General features: G+C 36.7%; 1 protein-coding gene across 1 annotated transcript in view; it reads left to right on the top strand.

Annotated features, from left to right (window-relative positions):
* The first annotated feature begins 5204 nt into the window (after nucleotides 1–5204).
* Nucleotides 5205–14346, top strand: part of dpy19l3 (dpy-19 like C-mannosyltransferase 3) — a 71658-nt gene continuing 62516 nt past the window's right edge. The window contains exons 1-3 of the mRNA XM_083549942.1: nucleotides 5205–5836; nucleotides 8888–9009; nucleotides 9134–9261. Of these exons, the coding sequence (XP_083406068.1) occupies nucleotides 8904–9009; nucleotides 9134–9261 (234 nt within the window). The 5' untranslated portion in view covers nucleotides 5205–5836; nucleotides 8888–8903. The remainder of the gene's footprint in view (nucleotides 5837–8887; nucleotides 9010–9133; nucleotides 9262–14346) is intronic.

Raw genomic sequence — 14346 nt, 5'->3', positions numbered from 1 at the left:
GTGTTTTTTTTTTTCTTACTATGATCACGAATATATACTTTAAACACACACACACAAAAAAAAAAAAAACTTAAAGAAAAAAAGCTGTTTTAAAAAACCTCACTACATTCCAATGTGGATATCATTTTCAACTCCATTCATATGTAAGCAGTTGTACTCAAGTCAAAATGTAAAAGTTGTATTATTTATACCAAAGTTATATTTTAGCAGGGAAATAGTAGGGGGTTTTTTGTTTTGTTTTTGGAAACCATGGACACCACGTACCCCAGACTAAAGAAGAGAGGGACTATCTGGCTTGTTATCAGTGCTTAGTTAAAAAGGTTGCATTTCTAATGGTATAGCAGTGCATTAGTGCCTGTGGAATGGGCAGCTTGCACATTTGGAAAGGCTCCTTCAATGCTGAATAGTATATACAGGTTTTAGAGCAACAAATGCTTTAATCCAGAAAATGTCTTTTTCAGGGACCCCCTTGCATATTTGAGCGAGACCATGCTAACTGTATCTGTTCAATAGTTCTGGATAAGGGCGTCTGCTAAATGCTATAATTGTAAATGCATGACTTTGTAGTAGAAGAGCCCGAGTGCTGAATTCACCTGCCTACAGTCAACCTTTCACTATTTAAAAACATTTGGTGCGCCATTAAAATGACAAATTCAACAAGTGACACCCAGAACTGTTAAGCAGCTAGAATCCTGAATCAGACACACATGGAATAACATTTCTTTCCCAAACATTTCGCAAGTTTCCATAAATATGGACCTAAGATGTGATGCTACACATGGTAAACATGGCCCTGTTCCAATATTATATGTTTTTATTTACATTTTACACAGTGTCCCAATTTTTTAGTTCTTATAGATCACTACTTTTACTTATGATGCTTAAGTCCATTCAAAATATTTTATATATATATATATATATATATATATATATATATATATATATATATATATATCATATTTAGTCAAAATGTGAATGGGGTACTATTACTAGTACTTAAATCTATTTTATTTGTATTGTTGCTGTAGAAAAATAATTACCTCAAGAATATACATTTAAAATTCTTGAATTTGTCCCAAAGGTCTATGAGTGAGTCCGAGGGAATGATGGTGAGGGAAAAACCTTCTGAGATGAGATGAGAAAAAAACCTTGAGACAAACCAGATTCAAAAGGGGAGACAGCCGAATATTCATTTATTATAGTTTCATCATTGTTGAAGTTCTCGATGAAAATGTGAGTGCAAAACTTCCTCCACTACTGGTTTTTGTGAAATTGTGAGGCATGAAATAATTTATTACTGAAACCTTGATAGAAAGAATTTCTGAACACATTATTATACAGTCGACTCAAATTGTTCCATCAGAGTACCATCACAGAACAGCAGGCTTTGCGGTTAGGATCGCTTTAAACCCTGTTTAGGATAAAGAAACCCCACTTTCACTTAAATTACATTCATATTATTATATTGAGTATATAATTTGTTGAAATAGGTGGTGAAGTCCAGTATTCACTCGTCTCTGGTGGATTTAATAGTAAATGTCATAACCCTGGACTGAAGCAATAGTGATATGCTGGGGTGAATTGCACTGCGCTTTGGCAAAAAAAAAAAGATTGGTCTTTTCAAACCTGCTTGAAAATTGACTTCAGGGCAAAATGAGCTGAGTGCAGAAAGCGAATGGAGAAAAGGGGAAAACAAATTAATAAAAAATGACTTATGGGGAAAGAAAGCAAACAAATTCTAGTATCCAGTGGTTCTAATGCCTATTTTGTGTTTTTTTTTTTTTTTTTTTTTTTTTACCAGATAAATCCAAATGTTTTTACACAGCCCTCCAAGAAAAAAACTTTGTTTTGTGCTTAGGTAAGTGGACGAAGAGAAAAAAAAAAGGAGGGTTTAAGAATTGCATTTGAGTCCACTGGAAACTGTAGTAGCTTAACTTTAATAATCCGCGTCCTCATGCTTTAAATCTCTGCCTTCCCCATGCGAACTTCTTCTCAAGCAAGAAATCTGGTGTGAAATGAAGAAAAAGACTGCAACCTACTTTTCCTGTGGGTTTTATCAGGAACTTAAACCAGACACATGAATGTCTTCCAAGAATAAATAAATAAATAAAAAATAGGAAAGAAAGAGAGAAAGCAAGTAAACCATTAAACATTTACGCTTTTCTTGCGCCATAATCCCTCACTCCAGTGAACTGCCTGCCAATTTATTCTACTAAATCTCTTTGATAATTTTACACCCTTTCATACCGGCTGCAGCGTTCTTTTAATACTTCTCCTCTAACCATGTGGATGCACACATCTTTCTTTTTCATCAGTTTCAGCGTGGAACATCTAAGAGTTTCAAAGCGCTTTCACGCACAATGGCACATATGCATATCTAAAGGATGCTCTTTAGGCCTTTTTTTTTCTTTCTTTTTTTTTTTTTTTTTTTTTATGAAATCCATCTTCAAGTAGCATGATCTGATATGCCTGAATTTCAAATATGACTGGGATTTAAACATAAAGGACACGATAAATTATATCGCAGTCATTCTTTTTGAATCTTATATGCCAGTGGGATGTTGAGTTTGTCTTTGTGACGTACCCTGCGTGATCAGCGCTGGAGCTTGTAAAACATTGAACAAACTGCGCTAAAGGACTTTACTGAAGAGAAGAAGGGATTTTCGGGCAAATACGGAAAAGGCCAGTCTTAACGTGTGTCCGCGCAAGTTTTGGGTAGGCACGTGCAATGGTCATAAAGAATGTAAAATTTTTCTTTCCTCGTAATTTTTTATCATCTGATATTCTTCAAATGAACGGACAGGATGTGTCATTGTAACAGATGGACAGGTCTTCCAGAAGCTCTTCGATCCATGTTACAATGGCCAGAGAACTGAAAAACAAAGAACGTTTCAAGAACAAAAACACTCTATCTACAAAACGATCATGTGAATGATGGAAAGCTTATATAAGGCAGGTTTGAAGACATGGTCTATATATATAGATCAGTTTGAAATGCTGTAAATGAGCAGTGAAAAGAAAAAAAAATGGCCGCAAGTAGATTTACTCAGCTAATAGAATCCTGGCAAACATTCCATTTGTTTGTTTATCACTGAAACTGCATGGTTGGTGTAAACTATACGGACAAAAGTATGGACACCTGACTTTTCTAGCCTTATGTGATTCTTCCCCAAACTGATACCACAAAGTTCCACACCTGTATAGGATGTGTTTGGATGTGGTACATTTCGCTTCATTCGAACTAGGAAAAACCAAACCAGTTTCCAGCATGACTGTCCCTGTGCACAAAGCCAAATGCATGAAGATATGGTGCACATAAGTGTGGGTGGAAGAGCTTGAGTGACCAGCTATCCGACTTCAATCCTATTGAACACCTTTGGGATGAATTGGAACACTGACTGCACCCCAGGCCTCCTCACCTCACCTACACCAGTACCTGACTTACTAACCCCCCCTTTCACTGAATGAGCACAAATCTCCACAGGCACCCTCCAAAATCTAGTGAAACATCTTCCCAGAAGAGTGGGCGTTATCATGGTTATTATCCAAGTGTGTAATAGGATGTTCAAAAATCTTGCAGTCAGGTGTCCACAAACCTTAGTCCATATAGTGTATTAAACAATTCCAAACTCTCCCACATTGTTAATACTTGTTCAGTGTTGCATACTGGACACAAGAAAAGTAAGGTCACACTTAGCATACTGTATAATAACATAACATGGCATTGCAGTGTAGTTCTCAGAAGGTAAGGCTCCGCTATATAACACATTCAATATGATATGACATTACATTCGGTCTGCCAAAGTGAAAGACGAGCCAATCTGTATTTCTAATGAATGCACACATCTGTGCAGTGTCAGAGACAGGAATGCAGAACACGTCTCATGGCCCAATTACAACTGCTCTGTCTTGGACATGGTTCTCAACTGACTCACTTCATTTTCTGAGCAATGAAACTATTGGATCTGCGCTAGATTTTCTACAATTGTACAAAATTCCTGCTAGATTACATTAAAACATGCATTTTTTTTCCAGATTCGTTCTGATAAGTGTGGTACTGAAGCTGCAGTCTCTTACCATGGCAATCACATAGTCAATCTCTTTGGTGTCTCTGTAAGGACTCAGGGTGTTCCACACAAAGGGATGATACGCTTTCCTGCACAAAATACATGCTTTGTGTTTAAAGCTGGAGATGAAGCAATGAAACACTGAGAGATATGAACCACATATATACATATATTACAGTAAATATTGCTCTGTGTTGGACAACATCAGTGTTGCATTCACACTTCTCATGTCAACTCTAATGAAAGTTGTGCTTTCTTCCGATGTGCGATGAATAAATCAGGATTAGACATGCTGAAAAATAAGCAACAACTGCGCTCTCGTGGCCCGTTACAAAGCACTGTTTCCTCCCTGATTATTACTGACAGTAGGTCTGGAAATGCTTCTTTCCTTTTATACCATTGCAATTTGCCGACAACTGCAATCTTTTATTTATTAATTGAGAATGTCCTTTTTTGCTCGTTTATAGTTACATTTTATCCTGCGGAAAGTAAAAAAAACAAAAAACAAGATTCATTACTTTTGTCACTTAGCATGCGTTTCTGCACCAGCCTTTCTTTTTTCTTTTTGTCAAAAATAATATGACAAAAGCAATGCAACCCACAACCTCCTCAAGACATCATTACTCATAAATATTACTGATCATGGAGTCTCCTTCCATAATTGTTAAATAAACATCTCCTGACACAATATTACAATGTAATATGTTTTTGCCTTTCTCTCTATTTTGTTTTCATTTTATCACCATAATTAGGTATAAATTATGTCTGCCATACAAGCCATATAAATTACCCATGTAGACACAATGTTTTTTTAACCTCACAACTGTGTATATATGAGACACAGACATTCTGCATACCTTACGCACTGGCATCGTTAAGATCCTATTGATACTAAAGAGAGAACATAGGAATGTGTTTAGAGAACCGATTCATGTCAAACATCTCCGTGGCAGATTTGCCCAGTTTTATGCAGAATTTGCACATTTGCTCTTAACCTGCGGTCCATGATGAAATCTCAGACGTGGTAGGAATAGCACCAATTAGTACCATTAGTCTGGAAACTTTTTGATGCCACCTTGTATAATACGTTTAAGATACTTCACAATTTTGGCAAACGCGGATTTAACAACTTATAAACTGCACAATATCACAATAATGCTCCTTTAATTAAAACTAAACATTAAATTCAGTGGTCACTGTCCTTGGTGGTCCTTGGTTTCTCCAGTCAAACATTCATACTAGAGTACTGAATAGTACGCACTCATATACAACTACTAGTAGTCACATGCTCAGGGGTTGCCATGGTTACTGTACAAGCGTATACTAGCATACTGAGTAGTATGGAAAAATCGAGTATTACTCTATAATGGGTCAAAACAACATCAAATGCTGGATTTGGGTAGATACCTTTAATACTAAATTATATTTTAAATGCTATGATCCATGCGATTTGGCTCAGTTTAGGTGATTTATTTCCTGTTCTCATTTCCTGCGGTGATCTTGTGTAACGGCGCCTTGTGTCGGTTCTCCACGTGGCGCTGCGCTATTGTGCGAGCTGGGTTCACCCAGAGGGGAGACGCAGCTTCAGCGTGCGACACCAAGGCCGATGACCCGGGCCAAACCGCGTTTTATGACCGTGATTCAACGCTTGCTGACGGAGAAGCGAAAAGGTATTGAGGCAACTGCTCGCTTCCATCTTCTCGTCCTGCGCAAAGAGGAGGCGTTACCAGATTTATCCGACAGCCTACAACGAGCTCAGGAGGAACACGGTGAGACCCGATCTCAGGGGGGTTTTAACTTCTTCTTTCGATTGCATGCATTCCCCTTTCCTTCTCCCCCCCATCCCCCATCCATCCCCGAAGCGCCGCAGCGACGCTGATGCTCATGCGGGGGTTCGGTGGACATCCAGCGGCGGCGCGAGCAGGAAAGAGCGGTGCTCCAACCAGGGCCTGCGAATGAATGGGGTTTGGGGGAAGACACCTGATCCCAGACATGCACACTTGCTTTGTGAAATCCAGAAATCGTGTTAAACACGTGCCATTAGCGTCCTGATTGCGGGATGAACCCAGGATTTATCCCCCCGCAGAATAACACACACTGATGGGGAGTTACTCTTCACTTCTACCCCCTGATGCTCATCACACTCCACCAGGAGGGTTTTATTCTTCTTCAAAAAGGTGCACCATGGATGTTACATCTATTGCAGTGTATTTTGGAGGTTCTAATCTATTGTGGTTTATGCTGAAGAAAAATCTCCCTTCGGGGGAAAGTATCTAATATATGCAAGAATAGCCCTTGAAGTCGCCTGATGACGCAACAAAGTAATTTGCATATTCAATATTCGGTTTTATTTGTAGAGCACTTTTAACAATGGACATTGTCCCAGAGCAGCGATAAAAATATGAAATTTGTATGTTTTGTGACTATACATTTATCCCTAATGAGTTAACCAGTGGCAAAGGAAAAACAATCCAGGAGATGATATGAGGAAGAAGCCTTGAAGGGAAGCCATCCTTATCTGGGTGGCACCGAATGTCCATTTATTACAGTTCTATCATTGGTGATGTGTTCAGTGATGGTCACTTAAATGCAGAACTGTTCATTCAAACATTTAAGTAGAATGTTAATTACAGTCCAAATCCATCCCCAAAGTTCTTGAGTTGCTTACTAACTTCATGCATCTTTAGGCTGTTCTTGTGGAACCATTATTAACTGTACTGAGTGGTCTCTAATCAAAGAGAACTCCATCCAGTGGTGGGACATCAGGTGGATCTGGAAAGGGGAGAGAGAGAGAGAGAATTATCAAAAATGCATTATGTGAAGAGTAAAGAATTCCTCAACAGCTGTAGTTTTATCAGAATAAAGAAATAACAAAATAATAATAATGTATTCATTTATTCCTTCATTCATGCATATTTTTATTTAATCATTTGTCATGAAAAAGAACCTCCATTTGGTTACAGCACCAAACAGCACTCAGTTTTTTTTACAAAACCATGCCAAATTATGTAGGTTTGTTTTCACAAATAGAAATAATTTCAAAATACAGTGTAACGTAGATACTCGTGGGGGTTACGTTCTATGACACATCGCGAGTAACAAACAAATCATGACCTTTTAACTCACCTTTTTGATGGTTTCCTTTTTCAAGGGGAATTGTACATGTTCTGTAGTGTAAACTCAACAAAAATTGTGAACTGCTTGTCATAAATATTTTATTTACTACATTAAATTAATAATACAATAATAAAACCGTTTTTTAAACATTTTTATGTAATTTATTAGTACAAACTTTTGAAATGTTACTCCGAACTTTGGAGCCACTCGCAGCTTCACGTGAACTGTCTGATTTTTTCGGGAGTTAGTCTCACTCCGGTTCCAAATGAAATGTCGCCAACTATCGAGGTCGGAGGTATCGAGGTTCCACTGTACTAATTATTCACTGGCTTCCAGTTATAACGTGTCTCAATGTGTATTTGTTCCATGTTAACATGCTTGTAATGTTTATGCTTTATATAAGCAGTTTATATGGTGCTATGTGTTCTTTGGTATTGATTTAATTGATTTGTACAATTTAATAGAACTGCTGCATGCAACTGCGTTAGCTTTGTTCTGGTCTGGGTAGATTATATTGTTCTTTAAAGTGAAGCATTTAGAGCTTGGGTAAGGCAAATGTCTTATTATCAATATTGAATTCAGGGAAATATCCATGATCTACTCACAAAATGCTAGATCCTTTATTAGGATCTTAAAAAAAAAAATAGAATAACAGATGAGGGTCATAAAAATGTTTAATAAGTATCATTGAGCTATCAACAATTTAAAGACTCATCTCACATGTTCTTGGCCAGTCTCTCCACTGCAGGCCTGGGGATAACACACAGACACCAAGACGTGCATGAAAGATATCCAAAGTTAATTGATAGAGAGATTGCATATATAGACCTCAGTGCCGAATATGAGACAGTGGAAAAACATATCAGTCTATGATGCACAAAAGCATGGTTAATATTACCAACAAAAATATAATATAAAAGAGGAGTCTTTTTGATATAATGCAGATATGAAGGCTGTGTATACTCTGGCTGTGTCACTGTGTTGTTTCAATGTTGAACAAAATCAAGTTCAGAGTGCAAAATATATCAGCGAATTAGATTAGAAAAGATCTATACCTAAAACAAACCCAGCAATTTAGCACAATGTTGATCTAATATTGTGTTAAATAGGGCAAGTGGTAGCCCAGTGGTTAACACTCTGGATTATTGATCGGAAAGTCAGGGGTTCAAGCCCCAGAATTGCCATGCTGCTACCATTGGGCCCTTGAGCAAGGCCCCCAATGCTCTGTGCTCCAGGGGCACTCGATCATGGTTGACCCTTTGACTGCAGCTTGCTAACATCACAGAAATGTAAAAAAAGAATTTCACTATGCTGTAATGTGCATGCTACAAAAATTCTGTTATTGTAATTAGAACTAATGGAAGTAAAAGCCTTTTATTAATGTATTAAGTCTTTTGGGTTAAATGAGGTGTTTGGAAACTCGAAAACATAAAGAGTACATAGCAATATAAGGGGCATATGATTTTCTGTCTTCATATAGTCATTATATTGTCTTGCTGTTTCATGTTTAATGGACCTGCATAAACTGTGATTAAAGGGAAAGCATTGAAAAAAAAAAAAAGGCCAAACAAATAAAAGCATACAAATGTTTGGTGTCGTTTTGTTTTCGTAGTGTATGACCGAACCCTCTTGTGAAATTTAGTGCATTATTTCTTTATCTCAGGTCTGTTTTTATAAAGCCTCTGTCTCTGTGTGTGTTTCAGGGTCTTGTGATTGGACATGACTGCGTTAAGGCAGAGGAAGAGTAAAGTGAAGGAAGTGGGTCCAGAACTTCAGGGTCAGCGGTGCGAACATGCAGCCGGCCACTTGCATAAAACGACTTTCGGTCAGTACCATTTTAGCACAATAGACCATAAAGCTTAGATCTGTGAGGGATTTGAAAGAGAGGTGTCTAAGCATTTAGTGCTGCTGGGTGCCATATCATGGTGTAATTTTATTTATGTTTTCAGAAGGGACATCATGGTGGACGGTGCTGTGTGTTGTCTTCGGGTCTGTAGTAGGAGTTAGTCTGGGCCTGCTGTGTTGCATCTACATGGCTACACTTCATGAAAATGACCTGTGGTTCTCCAATATAAAGGTGAGCTTTCAGTAGAATGTGTCCATTCGGCTGTAATGTAAAGCAGTAGAGAGACTGGTCATTGTTGGTCATGGAAAATCTTTTTCCAGAAGCTTTTTATATGCAGGTTATATTGCAGTTCGTGTGTATTATTTAACTCCTGATTGTAAAATAATTTCCCTGACCTTTCTTTATATACAGTTCTATAACAGTAAAATAAGAAATAAAGTAACGTAAAGAAAGTAAAAAAGTTGCATTTAATGCTGGTCAGGTCATGAGGAAATCTGTCTGTCTGTCTGTCTGTCTGTCTGTCTGTCTGTCTGTCTGTCTGTCTGTCTGTCTGTCTGTCTGTCTGTCTGTCTGTCTGTCTATCTATCTATCTATCTATCTATCTATCTATCTATCTATCTATCTATCTATCTATCTATCTATCTATCTATCTATCTTTTATTTGTGTTCGATCTGAAAAAGTGGACAGAGAGATGACAGACAGTGTACACTCTCTGCTGTCTCTGTTTTCTTTATTTCATAAAAGCATGGTGTTTTGTTGTTATGAGTGCATACAAATAAAAGTAAACCCTTTACAGATCTGAATGATGTATTGCTCTTAAATGTTTGACTATAAAAGACAGTGTAAATTAAGTTTGTTTCAACGTTATGAGGAACAATTAGCATAAAACGCGCCGACGCGTTTGTCGCCCCCCAGAGGGGTAATTGCCGGATGTGTGAATCATGGCCGATGTTAGTGCTGATTTGAAACTTGGTGCATCAATAACAAATGTTCTCTGATTAAAAATTCTTTTCGAACAAGGTTTATTATTATTTTTAATATCTAAATACAGATATAGATCTGAGTATGTTTCTTTTATATGTATTTATTTATATATTTATTAAAAATATATACACATACATTTTTTTATTTTAGTTTTTTTTGCAATCAATAGGGTTTTTTTTTAATATACACTCAGTACCCCATAATGTCAAAGTAAATTCTGTCTTTTTTTTTTATTAAAAAACCTGAACTTTTAAATGTACATAAATATTCAGACCCTTTGCAGCAACACATGAAAATTAACTCGAGTGCCTCCCAAGTCTCTTGATTGTTGCTGAGATGCTTCTATAACTTGATTAGAGTCCACTTGTTGAAAAGTTTATTGATTGGACATGATTTGGAAAGGCACACACTTCTCTATAGAAGGACTTACAGATGACAAAGCATTCAGAGCAAAAACCAAGCCATGAGGTCAAACAAACTGCCTGCTGAGCTCAGAGACAAGAATGTTACAAGGTTTAGATCTTAATTCCGTGTAAAATTCTTCTCCACCACACCCTAAAAAATCTATATGGGGTTAAAAACTGTGTAGTTCACTTCTACTGTTGTTTTACCGTTTGATTTCACCAAGTTTTTAAGTGATTTCAGATCAAGATTTTTTCCCCCAATTTTCCCCTGAAGATAATGTTTCACCACTATTATTTCAGGTTGTGTTGACCAGTTCTTAACCAAATTTCAGTAGTTTCAACAAACTCCTTAGTTGTTTTCTTTTGCCAATAATTTGGCCTGCACCAAAATGATCCTTTTTTTAATCAAAGTAACAGTTTTTCCACAACCACAGGATGTCTCATCTGTCATGTTTTTTTTTTTACGAAATAAGAAGTTACTCTATCTACCTGTCTGTCTGTCTGTCTGTCTGTCTGTCTGTCTGTCTGTCTGTCTGTCTGTCTGTCTGTCTGTCTGTCTGTCTGTCTGTCTGTCTGTCTGTCTGTCTGTCCGTCCGTCCATCCATTTATCCATTCATCCATACAGTTGGATGGATGGAAAACCGATCACATAGTCATATTTTTACATCTTTTACCAAAGATTGTACGGAGTTGAAAACTGACATGTACAGCTAGAAACTAGAAGAAAAGCTCTAACTAAATAAAGTATGGCCTAAGTAAAGTAAAAAGGGAGAAAAACTAATCAAGGATTCCAACCGATGGTGGTTCAGGAGCCTTAAGGAAATCTTAACAGCTGGCAGCACTTTGCAGAAGGAATTCAGTTGTATACCTCTCACATTTTAGTTTTTGCTTTATTTTTGCATTTACCGTGCTCAAGAAAAAAAAAAGAGACTCTGAATGAGATCACTGGAGCTGAGCTTCTCTGTAGAGATATGATAGGACCAGAGTCTGTTTGGACGCTGACCTTTGGTGAGTGTACAGAACAGGAGATTTGGAGACTGAGCACTTTTCTGTAGAGACTCTGTGATGGTGCTTAGAGACTGCGCACTGTTCTGTAAATTCGAATGCGAGAGCGTCTGGGATTGTGTGCCCTTTTGCAGCGAAACTATTAGAGAGCATTGAACTGTGTGCACTGTTCTGCAGAGACACTGTAATAGAGCCATGGAGACTGTTTGTTTTTCTTAAAGGCTTCTGTAAATGAAAAGTGTGTGTTAAAAAATTCATTGTGTTGACTCATTACTAACACATTAACGACTCTAGTTAATTAATAAAAGATGAATAAATGAAAAGTCTGCTCTGCCGCCACAGAGGCAGCACTCACTGACCTGGTAAGGTTAAATATTCATTCATTAAATATGAATACAATATCAGCAAAGCTACCAGAGTCCCTTTTTGTTTACTAAAGAATTGTCAAGAGTTTGTTAGTTTGTTATTATTCTTTGGTTAATATGCATCTATTCATTAGGGGGGACATTTGACAAGCAAAACTTGGCAAATGTGCTTGCAGTTTTTCATTTGAATATATATTGTGATAAGTAATTAAGTCAGCCAGAGCTAATAGTCTAGAAAAAAACAAGAATTTCAGTCATTTTTAGATGTAAGGAAAGTATAAAGGGCATAATAATACCAACAATGTGGGCAGGAAATGCTGGTTGGCAGTGCCAGGTGCAAAACTTTAACTGAATGTTGATTTTGCAGTAATGAGCAATAAAAGTTTTTTTGACAAAAACCTTGAGTGTGGTTTATAGTTTGTGAGATTAGGGCAAAGGAGCGTCCAGGTGGTGTCAGCTAAAGTCAGAGAATTTAAAACTCGGGTATCAATCTAGATTTATACGCTAATTGACATATCTTGCATTTTATTAAATAGAAGGCTGGATTGCATCAAGTTTTTAACTAAAACTTGCATCATAAAATAAGACTGATTCTGATACTGAGCCTTGATTTATATGAGTTTGTGAACAACCGACCATAAGATTTGTATATGCTTTTTAAACATCCCATTCCACATTTAATATTCATTTGGTGTTGTATTAACCTTCAGGGAGATGTTCCACTAGATGTTCCACTTGGTGTGTGGTTGTGGTGGCTTGTGCTCATTTCAGCCACAACAGTGTCAGTAAAGTAGCGTACTGATGTAGGTAAGCGAAGGAAGCCTGGAGTGCAGTCAGCGTTCCAGTTCATCCCAAAGGTGTTTAATAAACCACTTAGGATCTTCCACTCCAACTCATGGATCTCACTTTGTGCACAGGTGCATTGTCATCCTGGAACAGGTTTGGGTTTCCAAGTTAAAGTAAATTTTCCAGAGACATTTGTGCCTTCAAGTTTGTGGTAACAGTTTGGAAAGAAGTCTGTGAATACAGAACGTGTGTTAACAAAACACTGACTCTATACATTTTAACACTCTGAGAAGAAAACATTTTACCCAGCATTCTTTCATGGTTGCTCTTTAGATGTTTGTAGTTTAACCTTCAGGCATGTTTCCAATATCACTGTTTTGCATGTTTTTGCATTTTGCAACTCAGTAGCAAACAGAAATACTCTCAGCCTCGTACTTTTTTTTCCCTTAAACTCTGCCACTTTCAGACAAGATAAAGAAAGAGACTTGTAGCAGAAAAGATGGACGAGTTTGTTTCGATATTTCCGCACAGATTGTAAGCGCTAACATTCTTCAGGAAATGAACTGACCTTTTTTTCACAATAGTGCAACTGATCTAAGTTGCTGTGTAAATTAATCGATTATAAAAAAAAAATATTTACTTACACTTTCGAATGCGGTGAAGGAAAATGCAGGGGTTTTATGTTACAGCCTTCATTTACATACTAGTACAGATAAAGTCTAGAGGCTGGTAATAAAGCACTCGAGCAATCTCTTATATCAACATAGGAACTGGTAATACACCCTAAGAAGCTCACTGATTAATGCCAAAATCGAATCAATTTACATTTGAATATTATTGAATAATTAGTTTATCTGAACCCCCTGGCTATTAATTTGTTTTCAATTCTTTTTATTTAAATACATTTTTTTGTGTTTACTCTAAAATTATTACCATAACAAACTAAAATTGTCAATATTATCACAGGGTTTTTGTTGTTGTTGATTTTTATTTATTCATTCATTAAAAAAATAAAAATAAAATTAATAGTCAATTAATTCTTTAATAACAGAATCAAAATTTGATACACAAATGTATTGGGAACTCTACTAAAACTGTACGACAATGTATTTACTGTAACAGTAGATTTACAGCAGCATAAACTAACACAGAGACATTGCGTGTATAGTATCTGCTGCAATAAAAATATTTACTTTAATGCAACACATTTGCTGTACCGTTGTATTAGATTTATAATAGATGTATATTATGTATTTATGACTTACAAAACCTGCCAGTGAACTGATGCATACATCCAATGACTGTAAGCATTGTTTAGAGAGCAAACAGTCAGCTTGAGTGTTATCTATCATAGGATGGCCGGCCCAGTCATTGCATATACCCTACTAGCAAAGAACACCTTTGGCTTTACAAAGTATTTCACTGTCCCAATGCCAAAAAAAAGGCTGTTAATCATGATAAGAGAGGGTTTTTCTTAATTTTTTTTGGTTTGGTCAAAGTTGAAGTTGTTGCATATTAAAAAGGAACATGCATGTTTCTCTCAAAAATTATATAACCAGTACAGACCAAAAGTTTATATATATTATATATACAGTACAGACCAAAAGTTTGGACACACCTTCTCATTCAAAGAGTTTTCTTTATTTTCATGACAATGAAAATTGTAGTCACACTGAAGGCATCAAAACTATGAATTAACACATGTGGAATTATATACATAACAAAAAAGTAAACTAAAAATATGTCATATTGTAGGTTCTTCAAAGTAGCC

Source organism: Silurus aristotelis (genome assembly GCF_946808225.1).
Source record: "Silurus aristotelis genome assembly, chromosome: 9".
NCBI classification, from domain to species: domain Eukaryota; kingdom Metazoa; phylum Chordata; class Actinopteri; order Siluriformes; family Siluridae; genus Silurus; species Silurus aristotelis.
This window is presented reverse-complemented; position numbering and strand designations above follow the sequence as displayed.